This window comes from Sardina pilchardus, chromosome 9 (genome assembly GCF_963854185.1).
Source record: "Sardina pilchardus chromosome 9, fSarPil1.1, whole genome shotgun sequence".
Lineage (NCBI taxonomy): Eukaryota > Metazoa > Chordata > Actinopteri > Clupeiformes > Clupeidae > Sardina > Sardina pilchardus.
Window position 1 is genome coordinate 17,271,435 of NC_085002.1, and position 13,849 is coordinate 17,285,283.

The following is a 13,849-nucleotide window of genomic DNA, read 5'->3' on the forward strand; positions in this document are numbered from 1 at the left end:
TAAAAATCAAAACTTGTATCACACGGAGCCAAACATCCTCTGATTCATAGTTATCATAACACCCCCCACCCCCCCCCCCCCCCCACACACACACACACACACTAAACACAGATGGAGGGAACTAGAGAGTGCAAATAAAAGAGAAATTTAAGCCATTAGCAAATCCAGCAAAAGCTGTTTCATCTTTATTACTTATGCAAACATACACAAAGAGCTTTCCTTCACTTGTTCTTCATGTCTCCCTCTGTAACATCCCCGACACACACACACACACACACACACACAGAATAATTGAGGAGTGGACACACGCATTGCTCCGCTGAGCCCAAAGAGAGTTCAATCAATACCAGTAAATGTTTGCCCTGTGAAACATTAGCCTCAACAACCAAGTCGCTGCATCAATATTCGTGCAGCTTTGGCAGCAAATGCACTTTTTTTTTTTTTTTTTTCTAGCCGCAGCAGGGCAATCAGAAACCGTAATGCTGTTTCTCGCTTTGGATTTTTAAAAGCACTTCTGATGTATTTTTAATAATAACTTCTCAGCATGCCCCCCCAAAGCCCCCAATCCCTTCTCTCCTCCGCCATCAGCTTGGCTTGGAAGGCGGCCAGCTGAATGATAGATGGCTCCACTCATCCCTGTTGGATCCATGCACAACACAGGATCCCGGCTCCTCAGGACCTGCCCGGACTGTAAAACTTCCTCCGCAGCGTCTGGACGGCAGGCTGCCAAGGCCATCCATCTTTTTAGCGAGAGAAATGAAGAGGGAAGCGGAGAGATAGAATTGTTTCCAGCCATATTAACAGCGTCAGAGCATGCCGGGTTATCACTCGCCGTGCGCCGAACAGGTGCCGGGCGGCGATTCGGAAGACTGAAGAGGTCATTAGATTGTCGAGCCTCATTTGGACCTTGTCAGCGCAACTTGCCGAACACTCTGCTCGCCAAATTAGTTATTTCTTTTTATCTGGATGTGGAGCAACCCTTTCCTTGAAAGTGGGATGAAAGCCAGGACATACACAGGCTGGGCCTAAGATGCTGTATTGACGATGTAATCCCTATCCTTTCAAACAGGCAAGATACAAACAAACCAAATAATGCCATACTTTACATTTATGTATCCATCATACAGTATATCCAACAGCAGAAAATGTTCCATCTTCGACATAGTCAATCAGAGTGTAATGTAATATTACTAGCCACCGTCAAATGCAATCTTTGTCAACCGCCCTGTCGATGAAAGATCACAGCATTTGGGATGGACACCAGGAAAGGTCAAAGGTCACACCTGCTGCTGAGAATACTGTGTTAAACACCAGAGGGCCATCTGCCTGTCGCATGTTGCTCAAAACAAAAGATGTCGGGCCCCACATGAGGGGTGTGAAGGTTCCCCCGGCGATCCCTGCCTCCCGGGACGCACCTGTCGGACCAGTGCAACAACGACAGCTCAAACCAATCAGTGTCTGATTCAGGCTTGTGCACAATTCCGAATTTTAGAATTTGCCTCCATTCAATTCATGAGTTGGAATTTGAATTGAATTGGCCCCACCCCACAGGAAGTTGAATTGGAATTGGAATTGGAATGACAGGAAGTGGAATTCAATTCATGGCAATTCAAAACAAATTCACAGTCACATAACAGGAAGAATGTGTTGAATCTCACATACATTCAGTTCAGGGAAAATTACATTGGAAATGTAATTGATTACTGTTTTCAATTATAAATTGTGTGTTTGTTGAGATCATATCTGACATATTTTGTGAAACTTAATTGTTAAACACTGCAAAAAAGGGTGTCTAAAAACAAGATAAAAACACTAAATCTGAGGTAAAAGGTACTCAAAACAAGTGAAATTTTCCTCCATGCAGCAAGATAATTTCACTTGGCAAGATTTTGTGAATTAAGATAAATAACAAATATAGAAATAAGCATGTCTACAGAGGTATTTGGAAACTTAACATAAGCTGAAATTGCTGGTTTTAAGATTACTTATAAATATCATTTTTACATCCCCAAAATAAGTAAAATATACTTAATATAAGCATAAAATGCTGGTTGTAAAATGAGGTTCCTTAAATTTAAACAGCCTCAGATTAAATTCCTTTTTTTTTGGAAGTATATTTTCTGGACTTTTTGCCTTTATTCAGATAGTACAATGAAGATAGACAGGAAGCGAGTAGGTGAGTGAAAGAGTTGGGGAGATGACCGCAGGTGAGATTCGAACCGGGTCCCCGTGGGTACATGGATGAGTACATGGTACTAATGCTGTAACCTGTTGCACCACAATACCACAGCTTGTGACAAATCTAGATTACATATATATTTAAAGTTGCTACATAAGTTGTTATAAGCATAAACTGCTGTTTTTAAGATGATATCTTAAATCTTAAATGTTATCTTAAATTAAGTCAAATTTTCTTGTTACTGAATCTTAAAACAAGCTTTATTTTGATGAGAATTTGAGGGAGAGATGTAAAAGATCTAATTTTAACAGTATTTACCTCATTTTAAGATTTCATGCCTACTTGAGACAAAAAAGATTGATTTAAGATAGTGTAAAGTTGAACACTTACGTAAAGTAAGAAATTCACTCTTCAAACAATAACACTTCTAATCAATTTTTTATCTTGATAAGAATCAAATAATTTGCAGTGTACCCTTAAATTATGTATATGAATTGATTTGAACTTTATTGAATTTCAATTCTACTTCGCTTAATTCAAATTCGAATTGTAATTCTGCATCCTGTTTTTGACCTAAATTCAAATTCAATTCAAACTCAAGAATTGAATTGGAATTTAGGAGTCATTCTCAATTCAATTCTGAATTTTGCACAAGCCTGGTCTGATTATCCCCTGAGTGCTAATATAATGTGGCCACTTAGATGCCACACCCAAGCAGGCTGCTGTGGAACTGCATAACTGCCCCAACAGACGGCGGAGATGACAGAGCTGAGCTCTTCACATTTAATTCAATTCTCAGATGCACTATGCTCCTATATGCTGAGGGAAAGTGGAATAGAGCATTATGTCCAATATTCCAATATGTGATCTTGACTGTACTGCGAGGTGACTGGATCACGTGTCTCACTTTGGTATGCAGTATTTTTTACCAACAATACACTCCACTCATTTTGGCACTGACCCCTGGTGGATCTGGTTGATTAAAACCAGATCTGTGCCAAATCCTCAATTGCTGCTTGTTACGGCTGTGTGCTGTAATTAACTGCAATTTACTTGGCAACCTGAAGTATCTTATTTATGAGTAGGCTAAGGTCAGGTGTCACCACAGTGGATCACTATATCTGGGGTATAATGATGGAATAATCTACTGTACATACAAGTCAGTGATATCAATTAAATGACCTACATTATATCCAGTCTTGGCTCTGTAAATGGGGAACTTGGGGGACTGGAAAAAGCCAATCAACACATTTCTGCAAGAGCACAGGTGTGTAATTTCATTGACAGTTACTGTAAGTGGACTGCATCTTTCATTTAAGACTCACATTTGAATAATGTGCACTGCACTCAAATCTGAGGTAGGCATAACCACAGAACTGTCAGAAGATAGGCTTAATATATTACCTGCGGTGGCATTAGAGAACAGGGCAATGAATTATACATAAACCACACTGTGACTAGACAACAAAGATAGGCTACAGAAAATAAATGGATGACCTTCTTTGAGCACTGATGACATTTCAAGTAGGATACAATGCTCAAACCAGGGGGCGGTAAGGAATATTAAAGGTGCAGTCAACAATCGTAGCCTACTTGATTTCAGACCCATGATGCTTTTGTCATTATTCAGCAGCAATTATGTCCTCATGTCCCCAAACAAAACTGTCCCCCAAACGTCAACGTATACTGTAAGCTTGTGTGGAGTTTCTCTGGGAATACTGAAGAGAGGAGCTGGAACGTTGCAAGTGGCTGTGTGCAGCCGCAACCACACCCCCAGTAGCAGTAGCAGCAAAAACGGTCCTGTCCTGTTAGTAGGCTTAGTGTCCTGAGACACGCAGCCAATGTCCTGTCCTGTTAGTAGTGTCCTGAGACACCCCGCCACTGTCCTGTCACTGTCCTGTCCTGTTAGTCATGTAGTTGGTATAGTTATATCCCAGCAAACATGCCCGTGTGGGTTTACTGTTGGCAAGTGTGGGCAGGGCTAACCCACACTAATCCCAAACGGGCTTCTAATGGGGTAGCCCATGCGGGGCCCATAGGTGTTTTCCCCTTTGGGGCCCCACTTAGGGATTTCTGCGGGCAAGCCCACTGTGGGTTTGCCCACACTTTGCCCGCATTGGCCCCATAAGGGCAGCCCATGCGGGCCCCACAGCTGTTTTGCCCTTTGGAGCCCCACTTAGGGATTTCTGTGGGCAAGCCCACTATGGGTTTGCCCACACTTTGCCCGCATTGGCCCCATAAGGGCAGCCCATGTGGGCCCCACAGCTATTTTGCCCTTTGAGGCCCCACTTAGGGATTTCTGCGGGCAGACCCACTGTGGGTTTGCCCACACTTTTCACGCATTGGCCCCATAAGGGCAGCCCATGCGGGCCCAGCAGCTGTTTTGCCCAATTGGGACCCCACTTAGGGGTTTCTGCAAAGATCCTTCATTACTGACAAGATAGAGCAATATAATGCATTTCTATGGAAGCAAAATTAGAACAGTTCCTGTCTGCTTAAAGAGGCGTGTCGCAAAGTCATCATAGTGGGATATCGATCTCTGTCAGATTGGCAAGCAGTTCGGGAAATCCAATGAAAGTCAAGCATTACTAACGGCCCGGTAAAGGCAATGACGCACTAGTAGGCATGTCAATGAGGTTTTGCGAGAAGCCTATCGCTGTGGTTGTTTTACATATGTCAGAGGAGAGAGTGGTGTGAGTAGTTGAAGCTTTGTCCAGTAGCAAACAGAGGAATTTGAAAGAGGCGGATTAAACCTGCCGTCTGAGAACTGACCGAGATGGAGGCAGGAGCCGAAGAGCTCACACACAGAGCAAATACATTTCTGTGTTTTTAATTAATACATTTCAATGTTATACATTCGATTTGTCTTTTATTCTATTATTGACCAGCTTGTTCAACAACTGCAACTATTACATATGAGGTACACATGGGCCAGGTGTGGGTTTACTGTGGGGTAGTGTGGGCACACACATGGCCACAGTACCCCACAGTAAACCCACACTACCCCACAGTAAGCCCACAGTAAACCCACACTACCCCACAGTAAGCCCACAGTATCCCACACTAAGCCCACAGTAAGCACACACTACCCCACACTAAGCCCACAGTAAACCCACACTACCCCACAGTAAACCCACACAAGTGCGGGGCTAGTGGGGGATTTTGGGAGGGTATGGGAATATAAGTACGGGATTTGCGAGTTTGGCGAATTAATATTCAAGTGTGATATGGTCAAAAACAATGGAACTACTTCATAGCCGTGCGTATATCTAAAGTTAATGCACACCCTTCTAGAACGCAGGACAATGGGGAACTCAGCCGAGCAGTGGAATAAGGGCCCATAATGGGTCCCAATGGGGGCCCAATGAGCCAAATGTGGGCAAGCCCCACACTCTGCCCAAACTGTGGGTTTGCCCACAGGAGCCCCACCAGGGTCCCATGTGCATGTGGCCCGTATTTCACGACTGTAATGGGGCCCACAGTGGGCGGCCCGCAGTGGGCCCACACAGGCATGTTTACTGGGATAGAGTAGGCTATAGTTGGTATTTCTGTCCCTCCAAAATGGTGTGTTTAGCAGTCAGAATTTAACCTCACAACCTCAGCCAAGGCAACATTGTGCGGACCCCCTGCAATCTCTGTCGACCCGGTCCGCGGACCCCAGGTTGGGAACCACTGGACCCTACTGTAGGTCTTCGGACAAGGCCCTTGGAGTTATCCAACTGCACCCTGCCTTATGTTACCTGCTAGACCACTACACCTGATAGATGCTAGATCACTACACCATCACTCAAAAAAACAACACGCCTCTGGCCAACAACCTTTCAGAAGAGGGGCAATTTAAACATCAGGGTCACTTGATGGATTAAGATTTATGGCAAGATGGATGTTGATGGGATTGTGGGGAGGGAGCTACAAGCTCTCATCATGGGTAAAAACAAACTCTGATAATACATAGTCACAAAGGACATTGGAAACCAATATCATTTTATTCTAAATCACAACATGAAACACGATATTGGTGATCTCAGCTAAGGAGGATAACTTAACTTGAATGAGAACACAGCAGAACTTAACACAGCAGCTTTAAGTCACGTGGAAGCGGTCAGGCTCTTGTCACATGGTTTGTGTTTGCCGACTCACTGAAGGGAGGGGTTGGTCAACTTTAGCGGAGGAGAGTGAGTCAGTATGCTACAGTTTATATTGTGGGTAAAAACTTGAAAAACGCAGGAGTTTGACCAGAGTCTGCATTGGTCAATAATTATGGAAATCCCAGCCATTAATCTCAAGGTAATTTGTTAAACGATTTCAGTTTTCAGAGAAAGAGAGAATGAATTGTCTGTACCTGAGTTCCATAATCAGAAGGTTGTCACTTTGTCAGAAGTTGTCGATATCTCTGAAGTTATGAATGACAGATGCCTTGGGTGTAAATTACGAACAGGGCACAAACTGTATTTCAGAATCACAAGTGTTAACTTAACCTGCTACATGTAGCCTAGTTTGTTTACGTGGGCGACATTGTTTCTAGCTGTGAGTGAGCTTAAATGTTACTGTAAAAATGTATTGGTCTCAAAGTGATTTGGAATTGCCCGTTAGGCTAGGTGTGGAATAAGACGGCCTGTTTCTTAAAAGTAGGCTATCTGGAGACTACGTGACCCATTGAAATGTGCGACGCACGTTCCACATTATGGCGTGAAACTTTAGGAGATTACTTAGCAAACACGATGACTATACTTGCTTGCGGTGACACTGCACTGTTTATCCCTACAGGCCATCGTACTGGTGCACTGGTTGCTTACAGTCTGGTGAGTGTGTCCCAAGGCTCCACGGAGCTTTTTCCACTCGCCTGAGGAATTTCTCTAGTAGGCCTTGCCAGGCTAGCACCATCTGAAGATGCTGTTCAGGTCTAATGGTCAGATGGATGGGTGCTTCCTGAAGCACCAAACATGAACCTGCAACTCCCTTTACAAAGTGTAGTCTGCTTTGTTGTCCTGAATCATATGGAATAGTGTGGGGGGATTCTGATGTTAATTTCTGTATCCTCTGTCATAGCATTATTGTCTGTCTTATGTGTAATGAGTGTATCTCTGTCAACAGGGGATGCATGGCATGGCTACCACCATCATATGCTTGGGGAAACTTTACCATGCTGGCTATTGGTGTATGGGCGATTGCTCATAGAGACTCCATTGATGCTGTGCTAATGGTGGGTCAGCTAAGTGAGCTTCCTCATGCACTCACACTCTCTCTGAAAGAGAGAAAACTCTGAAAGCTAGATTATAACAGATATATCACATGGTCTTACCCACAGTTTGACCCAGAATTATTTGTTCAGTGCGGAACTGAGGGCAGCTCTGCACCCACGAATAATATCTGACCATAATAATGTTTCTCTGTACTGATGGAAAGCAAATTGAAAATTCTTTTCACCTCTTAGCATTTGATATTATTGCACCAAGTCGAAGCTTATTCTGTTCATCTGAATTGTGAATCACTATGCTTACCACGCCAACCACCTTTCTCCCCCCCCCCCCCAACAGTTCCTTCTGGGAATGGTTTTGACCATTCTGACAGACATTATCCACTTTGGAATCTTTTACCCGGTGTCCGAGGGCCTGGCGGAGAGGAACAGGGACACCTTCCGTTTCAGCGTGGGCATGGCCATCCTCAGCCTGCTCCTCAAGCCCGTCTCCTGCTTCTTTGTCTACCAAATGTACCGGGAAAGGGGAGGCGACTACAACGTCAACTTTGGTAAGTGGACTACACGTAGAGAGGGCCTTGGCTATCTGGATACAGAGGGATTCATACGTTTGGTGGTCCACAGATTTGGCCTCTTACACGAGTGTGTGATGCATGTGCCTTAGGATTTCTTAGTAAACATTTCTCCTTTCTACAGCTCTTGGATAAACGGGGAAAGTGTTTTAGAAAATATTTTCCTGTGTAAACCAATGGTTTGCTTTTCCTCTCTATAATACTGATTCAACTGCTGTGTTTGAAGCTCCCTAAAGAGGAGAGTGGGGGCAGAGAGAACTAGAGGCTCAGGCTAATTAAGTTAGCAGAACGGTCGGTCACAAGACGAATGCGCCTGATATACCCGGCTTCTCTAATGTAAAGCACGGACCAGAGAAGGGCTGCACTCGGCGGGTAAATGAATTGATACGCCTCCAATACAAATGCACTCTTAAACAAGCTTGAGTGCCAGTTTGTATGGGTGTGATGGAGCTATAATTATAGAATCCATTAGCTGTGTATGAGGCCTGCATGTTGTGTCTGATTATGCTGTTATGTGACTGCGAAAGAAGAAAACCAGAGGAAATGAAAGAAATGCCTGAAATTGCACTAAGTGGCCAATGAACCACGCAGCTGCAGAAAGACTGATTTCTGCTGATTCCCGCTCACATGGAGATGTATTCGTCTGATAATTCAGGACAGAGTGCAAGTCAAACAAGCCTACTGGTAAAAACTGAACACAGACTACTGACCAATTATAAGTGATCATGTAAAGTTTGTTCTTTGTATTACGCACATCGGTGTTGGAGACTGTGAGACTTCCCTCAGAGTCGACAATCCTTAGGGTGTTTTTGTGTGCACTGTTAGTCAAAAACTAGGTAGGGAAGAGAGAGAGACAGAAGACGATTGTGAATAATGGAAACTGGAGATGGGGACATTGAAAGGGGCGGGGGGAGACGACCTGTAAACCCTTCGGGCCCCACCAGGGCGGCAGTGGACATGTAATGGAGTACCTGCCAGTGTTAGAACTGATGAAACATGAAGCGTGTCATGATTCATTTGAAGACTGTATTTCTGTGGTGAACTTCTCACCTCTGTAGCCATCCCCTTGCTCTAGCTACTGAAGACTTAGCAGAACCATTTGCTGCCATAAAGCAGGCTCAGTGGATGCTGTGTTGATAAGAAATGGTAAATTATGCACTAAGATGGTACCGTGTGGGATGGGATTATGGCATGGTGAATATCTGGGATCTCACATTCATGACGAGTATCTCAGTCTGTGTGAACAGAATGCGTCTAACTGTGAAAGACTAGCTGTTACAAAATCACAAGATTTAGCAACTGTGGGCATTTCTGTCAGGCATTACTCAAGACACCCTCTGTTTTTTCTTAAACTTCTACCATGTGAGTGCATACAGTACGTGCGTGTGTGCGTGCGTGCGTGGACTCGTGGATCTCTGTTTTTTTTATTTTTTTATTTGATTGCTTTGCTTCTGCAAGAGCTAACTGATGGCAGCCATGCATCAACCTGTTGTGTATTTAATCATCATGCTGGGATGATGTAGAGGCTAAGTGTAAAATGGGTCACCCTTACAAATCCTCAAGTGTCCTTGTCATTATGGTCTCCAGTGTGTGTGTAGCCCTAAGTCACTATTTATTCTTGTAGACAGTCAGAAAGTATCCAATCAATAAGGCAAGTCCTGCTGTAGGCTAAATGAAGTCATACACAAGGAAGTTACTTGCACAAACGTATGCAAGTAACAGGTGCATGTTTCTCAAACCAAGACAGCTTGCCTTTTTATAAACAGAAAAGATAAATAATTTGGTGTAAGAAAATATAAATTGAGTGCATGAGTGTGTGAGAGAGTGCAGATATTTGTGTAATATTAGATTTTTGTGTATTAGGGATACTACACTACCCTTCATTTCTTATCATGTCCATTGTCCACCCATCCTCACTATCCGTTTTTCATTGTGCCTTCCCATCCTCACTGTTCTGTTCTCATATGACTGTTGTTTCTCTGTTTCTGCCCCATGCTTGTCCTCACACTGCTGTCTCCTCTGCTCCTGTCCTCTTCGTCCTTGCCCATTTGTCCTCAGATCTGGAGACCTCCGTGGACAGTCACTGCACCACGGACAGTGCAGACAGCAATTTTCGTCGCTATTAGATGCCATTTGCTCTCTCTTTCTACCTCCCTCCCCTTCCCCCTCTCTTCCAAACCCCCTTTTTCTCATTTTGCTCTTCTTTTTCCCTCTCTCTCTCTCTCTCTCCCTCCCTCTTCCTCCCTCCCCCCTCTTGCTGCCACTCTGTCTGTCTCTCATGCCATTGTCTCTCATGCCATGCGGAGATGCAGTGACAGAAGGGAGCAATTATGGCTGTGGGTATCCTCTTGTCCTCCTTTGGCTGTCTGAAAATGTCTTTCTCTGTGCCCCTGTGTTGTATGTGACTATGTCTGTAACCCTGCTTCAGTCCAAATCTCAGCATGTCTTGTCTATACATGTTACAATCATCAAGTGATTCTGGTCTGTGATTTGTCACACGTGTGGAAATGTAGGCGGTAGCTGGTGTTCTTTCGTGTGTGTTATTCTAGTTTTGCGTTTCTTCTTTTTTAGCTTTTGCCTTGAGTAGCATAATCATATAGTAGACAAATGATCAAACATGTGTATACATTTTGGCATTGTCGTAACATTTAGAGGACTTAGAGTCGAACCTGTTTATCCAGCTGCCATTGCATTCCAACAAATCTAAAGCTAATAGCTAAAACGAAGGCCCTGTGGACAGGCTTTAAGGGTTTATAAAGTTATACTTATAGGTTAAAAGGAGATGAGAGTAGCTTGTGGGACCGGCATGTTTGCATAGTCCTCTCCAGTAATGTCACATGATTAGTATGACATTTCACCACTCCAAAACAGTTAGTGATGTATTGTTTATTTATTTATTTATTCATTCATTCATGTCTTATTTTAAAGTTTTTGCATTTACTATAGACTCTGGACATGCATTTTTGCAGGCAACACATGCAAATTAGTTACTTTTATTCTTATTTTCTGAGGAAATTTGCAGATATTCAAGGTGGGTTTGTTTCAAACACTGCATTGGCTCATTTATATAATTGGTGAAGTTTCTGTTACTGCCTTGACCTATTCTCAGAAGTGTGTGACCATTTTCTTCTGTGTTTACCCAGTAGTAATTTATTCTCAAGTAGGTTTTATAAATAATATTTTTAAATAAATTGTGACCAAGAAAATGACGCAATTAGCACTCCGGTTTCCATCTGTCATCATGATTGCATTTTCTGTTTCTAACTTAAATAAAAATGAAATGACACTTCCTTGAATGATTGAACATCATAGTTGAAGGTCAGTAAAATAAATAATGTAATAATATCCATTCAGCTCACGTCCTTTCAGACAAAGAGAATCATCACCTGCGGTAGAGCCTAGGTGAATAATTTGTATTCCGAAATTCCTCCTGCAAGGATATGTGTCCAATAAGGCTGGTCTTAGCGACACCTCTCCAGGCTGTCTAAATTAGATTAGGACTGTATATTGCAGAGGGAGAAGGTGTGTAAATCTTATTTGGTGGCACATCTCCCATGGTGGCCCAGGGGGGCCTGCCACATGGTGAAGTCAGGGGACGACAATTATAAGTAATTTGGAGATTGACTATATGGGTGAGGAGGTTTCTGCTCCTCTATCTCGGGACCCTTGCAGTACCATGGTTGGGAGTTGGGAGCCCTCTGAGCAGGTAAATTAATTATCCATGGCCTCTAACTTTGTTGACGAGTTGCTGATTTGAGAGCTGCGGACTGTATTTTACTGCCATGGAAGTCTTACTAGGTGGCATGGCGCATCTTTTTTTTTTATTTATTTATTTTTTTTTTTTAAAGTATATTTTTTGGGCTTTTGCGCCTTTAATTCTGACAGGACAGTAGAGAGAGACAGGAAGCGAATGGGTGAGAGAGTCGGGGTGGGATCCGGAAAGGACCTCGGGGCGGGAATCGAACCCGGGTCGCCGGCGTGCGGTGCAGGTGCCCCAGCCAGTTGTGCCACGGCTGGGGCCATGGCGCATCTTGTATACAAAATGTACACCGATCGATTTGAGATGGGATTGCACCGCACAGTTTCATGACGTAAATAACCCTGATACAAATGCAGTAAAATAGCTTATTGCATATCATGAAGAATTTTACAACTTTTAATGTCATAAAAGGTTATAAAATATAAAAAATGTGCCCGGGGTGTACTATTGATATAATGACAGTAAAGGGTACCCCCAAGGTTTATAATAGAGATTTGTTCCTAACTGCACAGCTCTTTCCTCGTGAGACTGAGGGGTTATTGCTAATTGTCACACCATTGTTCCAAGACTCAGTTGTCTGCTGTGAGAGAGGAGCTGCAGTACAAGCAACATGCTGAGATGATTACATCTGGGACTCAGTGCCACTGTGTGAGCATGTGTGGGCTGGCTGTGTGTGTGGGGAGGTGTTTTACAGTACCTTCACCTTGCTCCACCATATGATTGACCCATAAAGGCGGATAAGCGCTCTGTGGTAGACTGTCAGCAGTAGTAGTTTCACGCGACTAAGTAACGCTAAGGTGTTTAATTCTGCACCTCTAGTTATACGTTCAGGAGGTGTTGGCATGGAAGGTGTGTATTGGTTTAGAAATAAATACTGTAAGTGTTCCCACCTCCCCTTTGGCTGTGTTTTTTCCAGGTGTCAATGAATGTGCATCTTGGTTTTGAAATGATAATGATGAGGACTTTTCTGGAAACGCTTTCCTCACACAAACCTTGTTTCCAATCACTCAGGGTTCCCCACAGTCACGCGCAACCGAGATGCCTATCAGTCCATCGACCAGCAGGACCAGTCGTCCAGTGCTCCAGCAAACCCCTTCAACCAGGCTGAGGGCAGCAAGCAAGCGCGGTCCTACTGACAGCCTGAAAAGGCCAACGAGCCAAACTCCAAACCATGATGTTTTTTTTTTTTTTTTTTACTCTGATGAATGAGCAACTTGTGAATTGTTCATAATGATACATGTGATATGTGGTGCAGGCGTTACTATCAGCACTTAAAGGAAAATGTTTATTACAATGATAATCTGGGCAAATAGCTTTAGTGCTTTCCAACTCGTTGGTTTTCCACTGTGGTATTATGCAGAGAAAATGTAATTCAATGTCAGCGTGTAGGTCAAACACTGGATTTTTTTTTTTTTGTATTTTCTGAACTTGCTCACAAATGGTCAGATAAGCATGTGTATATCTACACAGAAAAGTTGCATCATAGCTACACAGTATTAAGGTTCAGCATTATAACTCTTCCCTGTTGAAGTAGAAGGAGTATGTGGTAAGAATGTCTAGGTACAGTGAGGAGAAAATGTATTTGATACCATGCTAAAGTTGCCTAAAAAGAGGAATATAAAATCGTCATTTGACAATTGATCTTAATGTCTTAATTCAAAAATTGAGTAAAAATAAAACCGCTAAGTACGCCAATTTTCTTTGTGATGGAAGAATGTTTCGTAAATAAATAAATGTTCTTCCTAAATGCTAGGGGGAAGTAAGTATTTGACCCCCAATGTAACCCTATGGGAATTCAACACATAGGGTTAACATAGGGGCGGGCAGATTTTTATTTTTTAAGGCCAGCTATTTTATGGATTCAGGATATTATGCATCCTGATAAAGTTCCCTTGGCCGTTGGAATTAAGATAGCCCCACATCATTACATACCTTTCACCATAGCTAGAGATTGGCATGGTGCTTTTTCCAGTAGGCCTATTAGCCTGTTTGATGCTCATTGAGCTCAATGCAAATCAAACAGGCTAATAGGCCTACTGGAAAAAGCACCATGCCAATCTCTAGCTATGGTGAAGGGTATGTGATGATGTGGGGCTATTTTAATTTCAAAGGCCAAGGGAAATTTATCGGGATGCATAATA

The 13,849-nt window shown here is 43.1% G+C and overlaps 1 protein-coding gene across 1 annotated transcript; it reads left to right on the plus strand.

The window, feature by feature from the left end:
- Nucleotides 1-6,318: 6,318 nt before the first annotated feature.
- agtrap (angiotensin II receptor-associated protein) lies at nt 6,319-13,267 on the plus strand. Its single transcript, XM_062545010.1, has 5 exons — nt 6,319-6,466; nt 6,947-6,981; nt 7,274-7,382; nt 7,717-7,927; nt 12,720-13,267. The coding sequence occupies exons 1-5, from the start codon at nt 6,440-6,442 to the stop codon at nt 12,842-12,844; spliced, it is 507 nt and encodes a 168-aa protein (XP_062400994.1). The 5' UTR covers nt 6,319-6,439; the 3' UTR covers nt 12,845-13,267.
- Nucleotides 13,268-13,849: the final 582 nt, after the last annotated feature.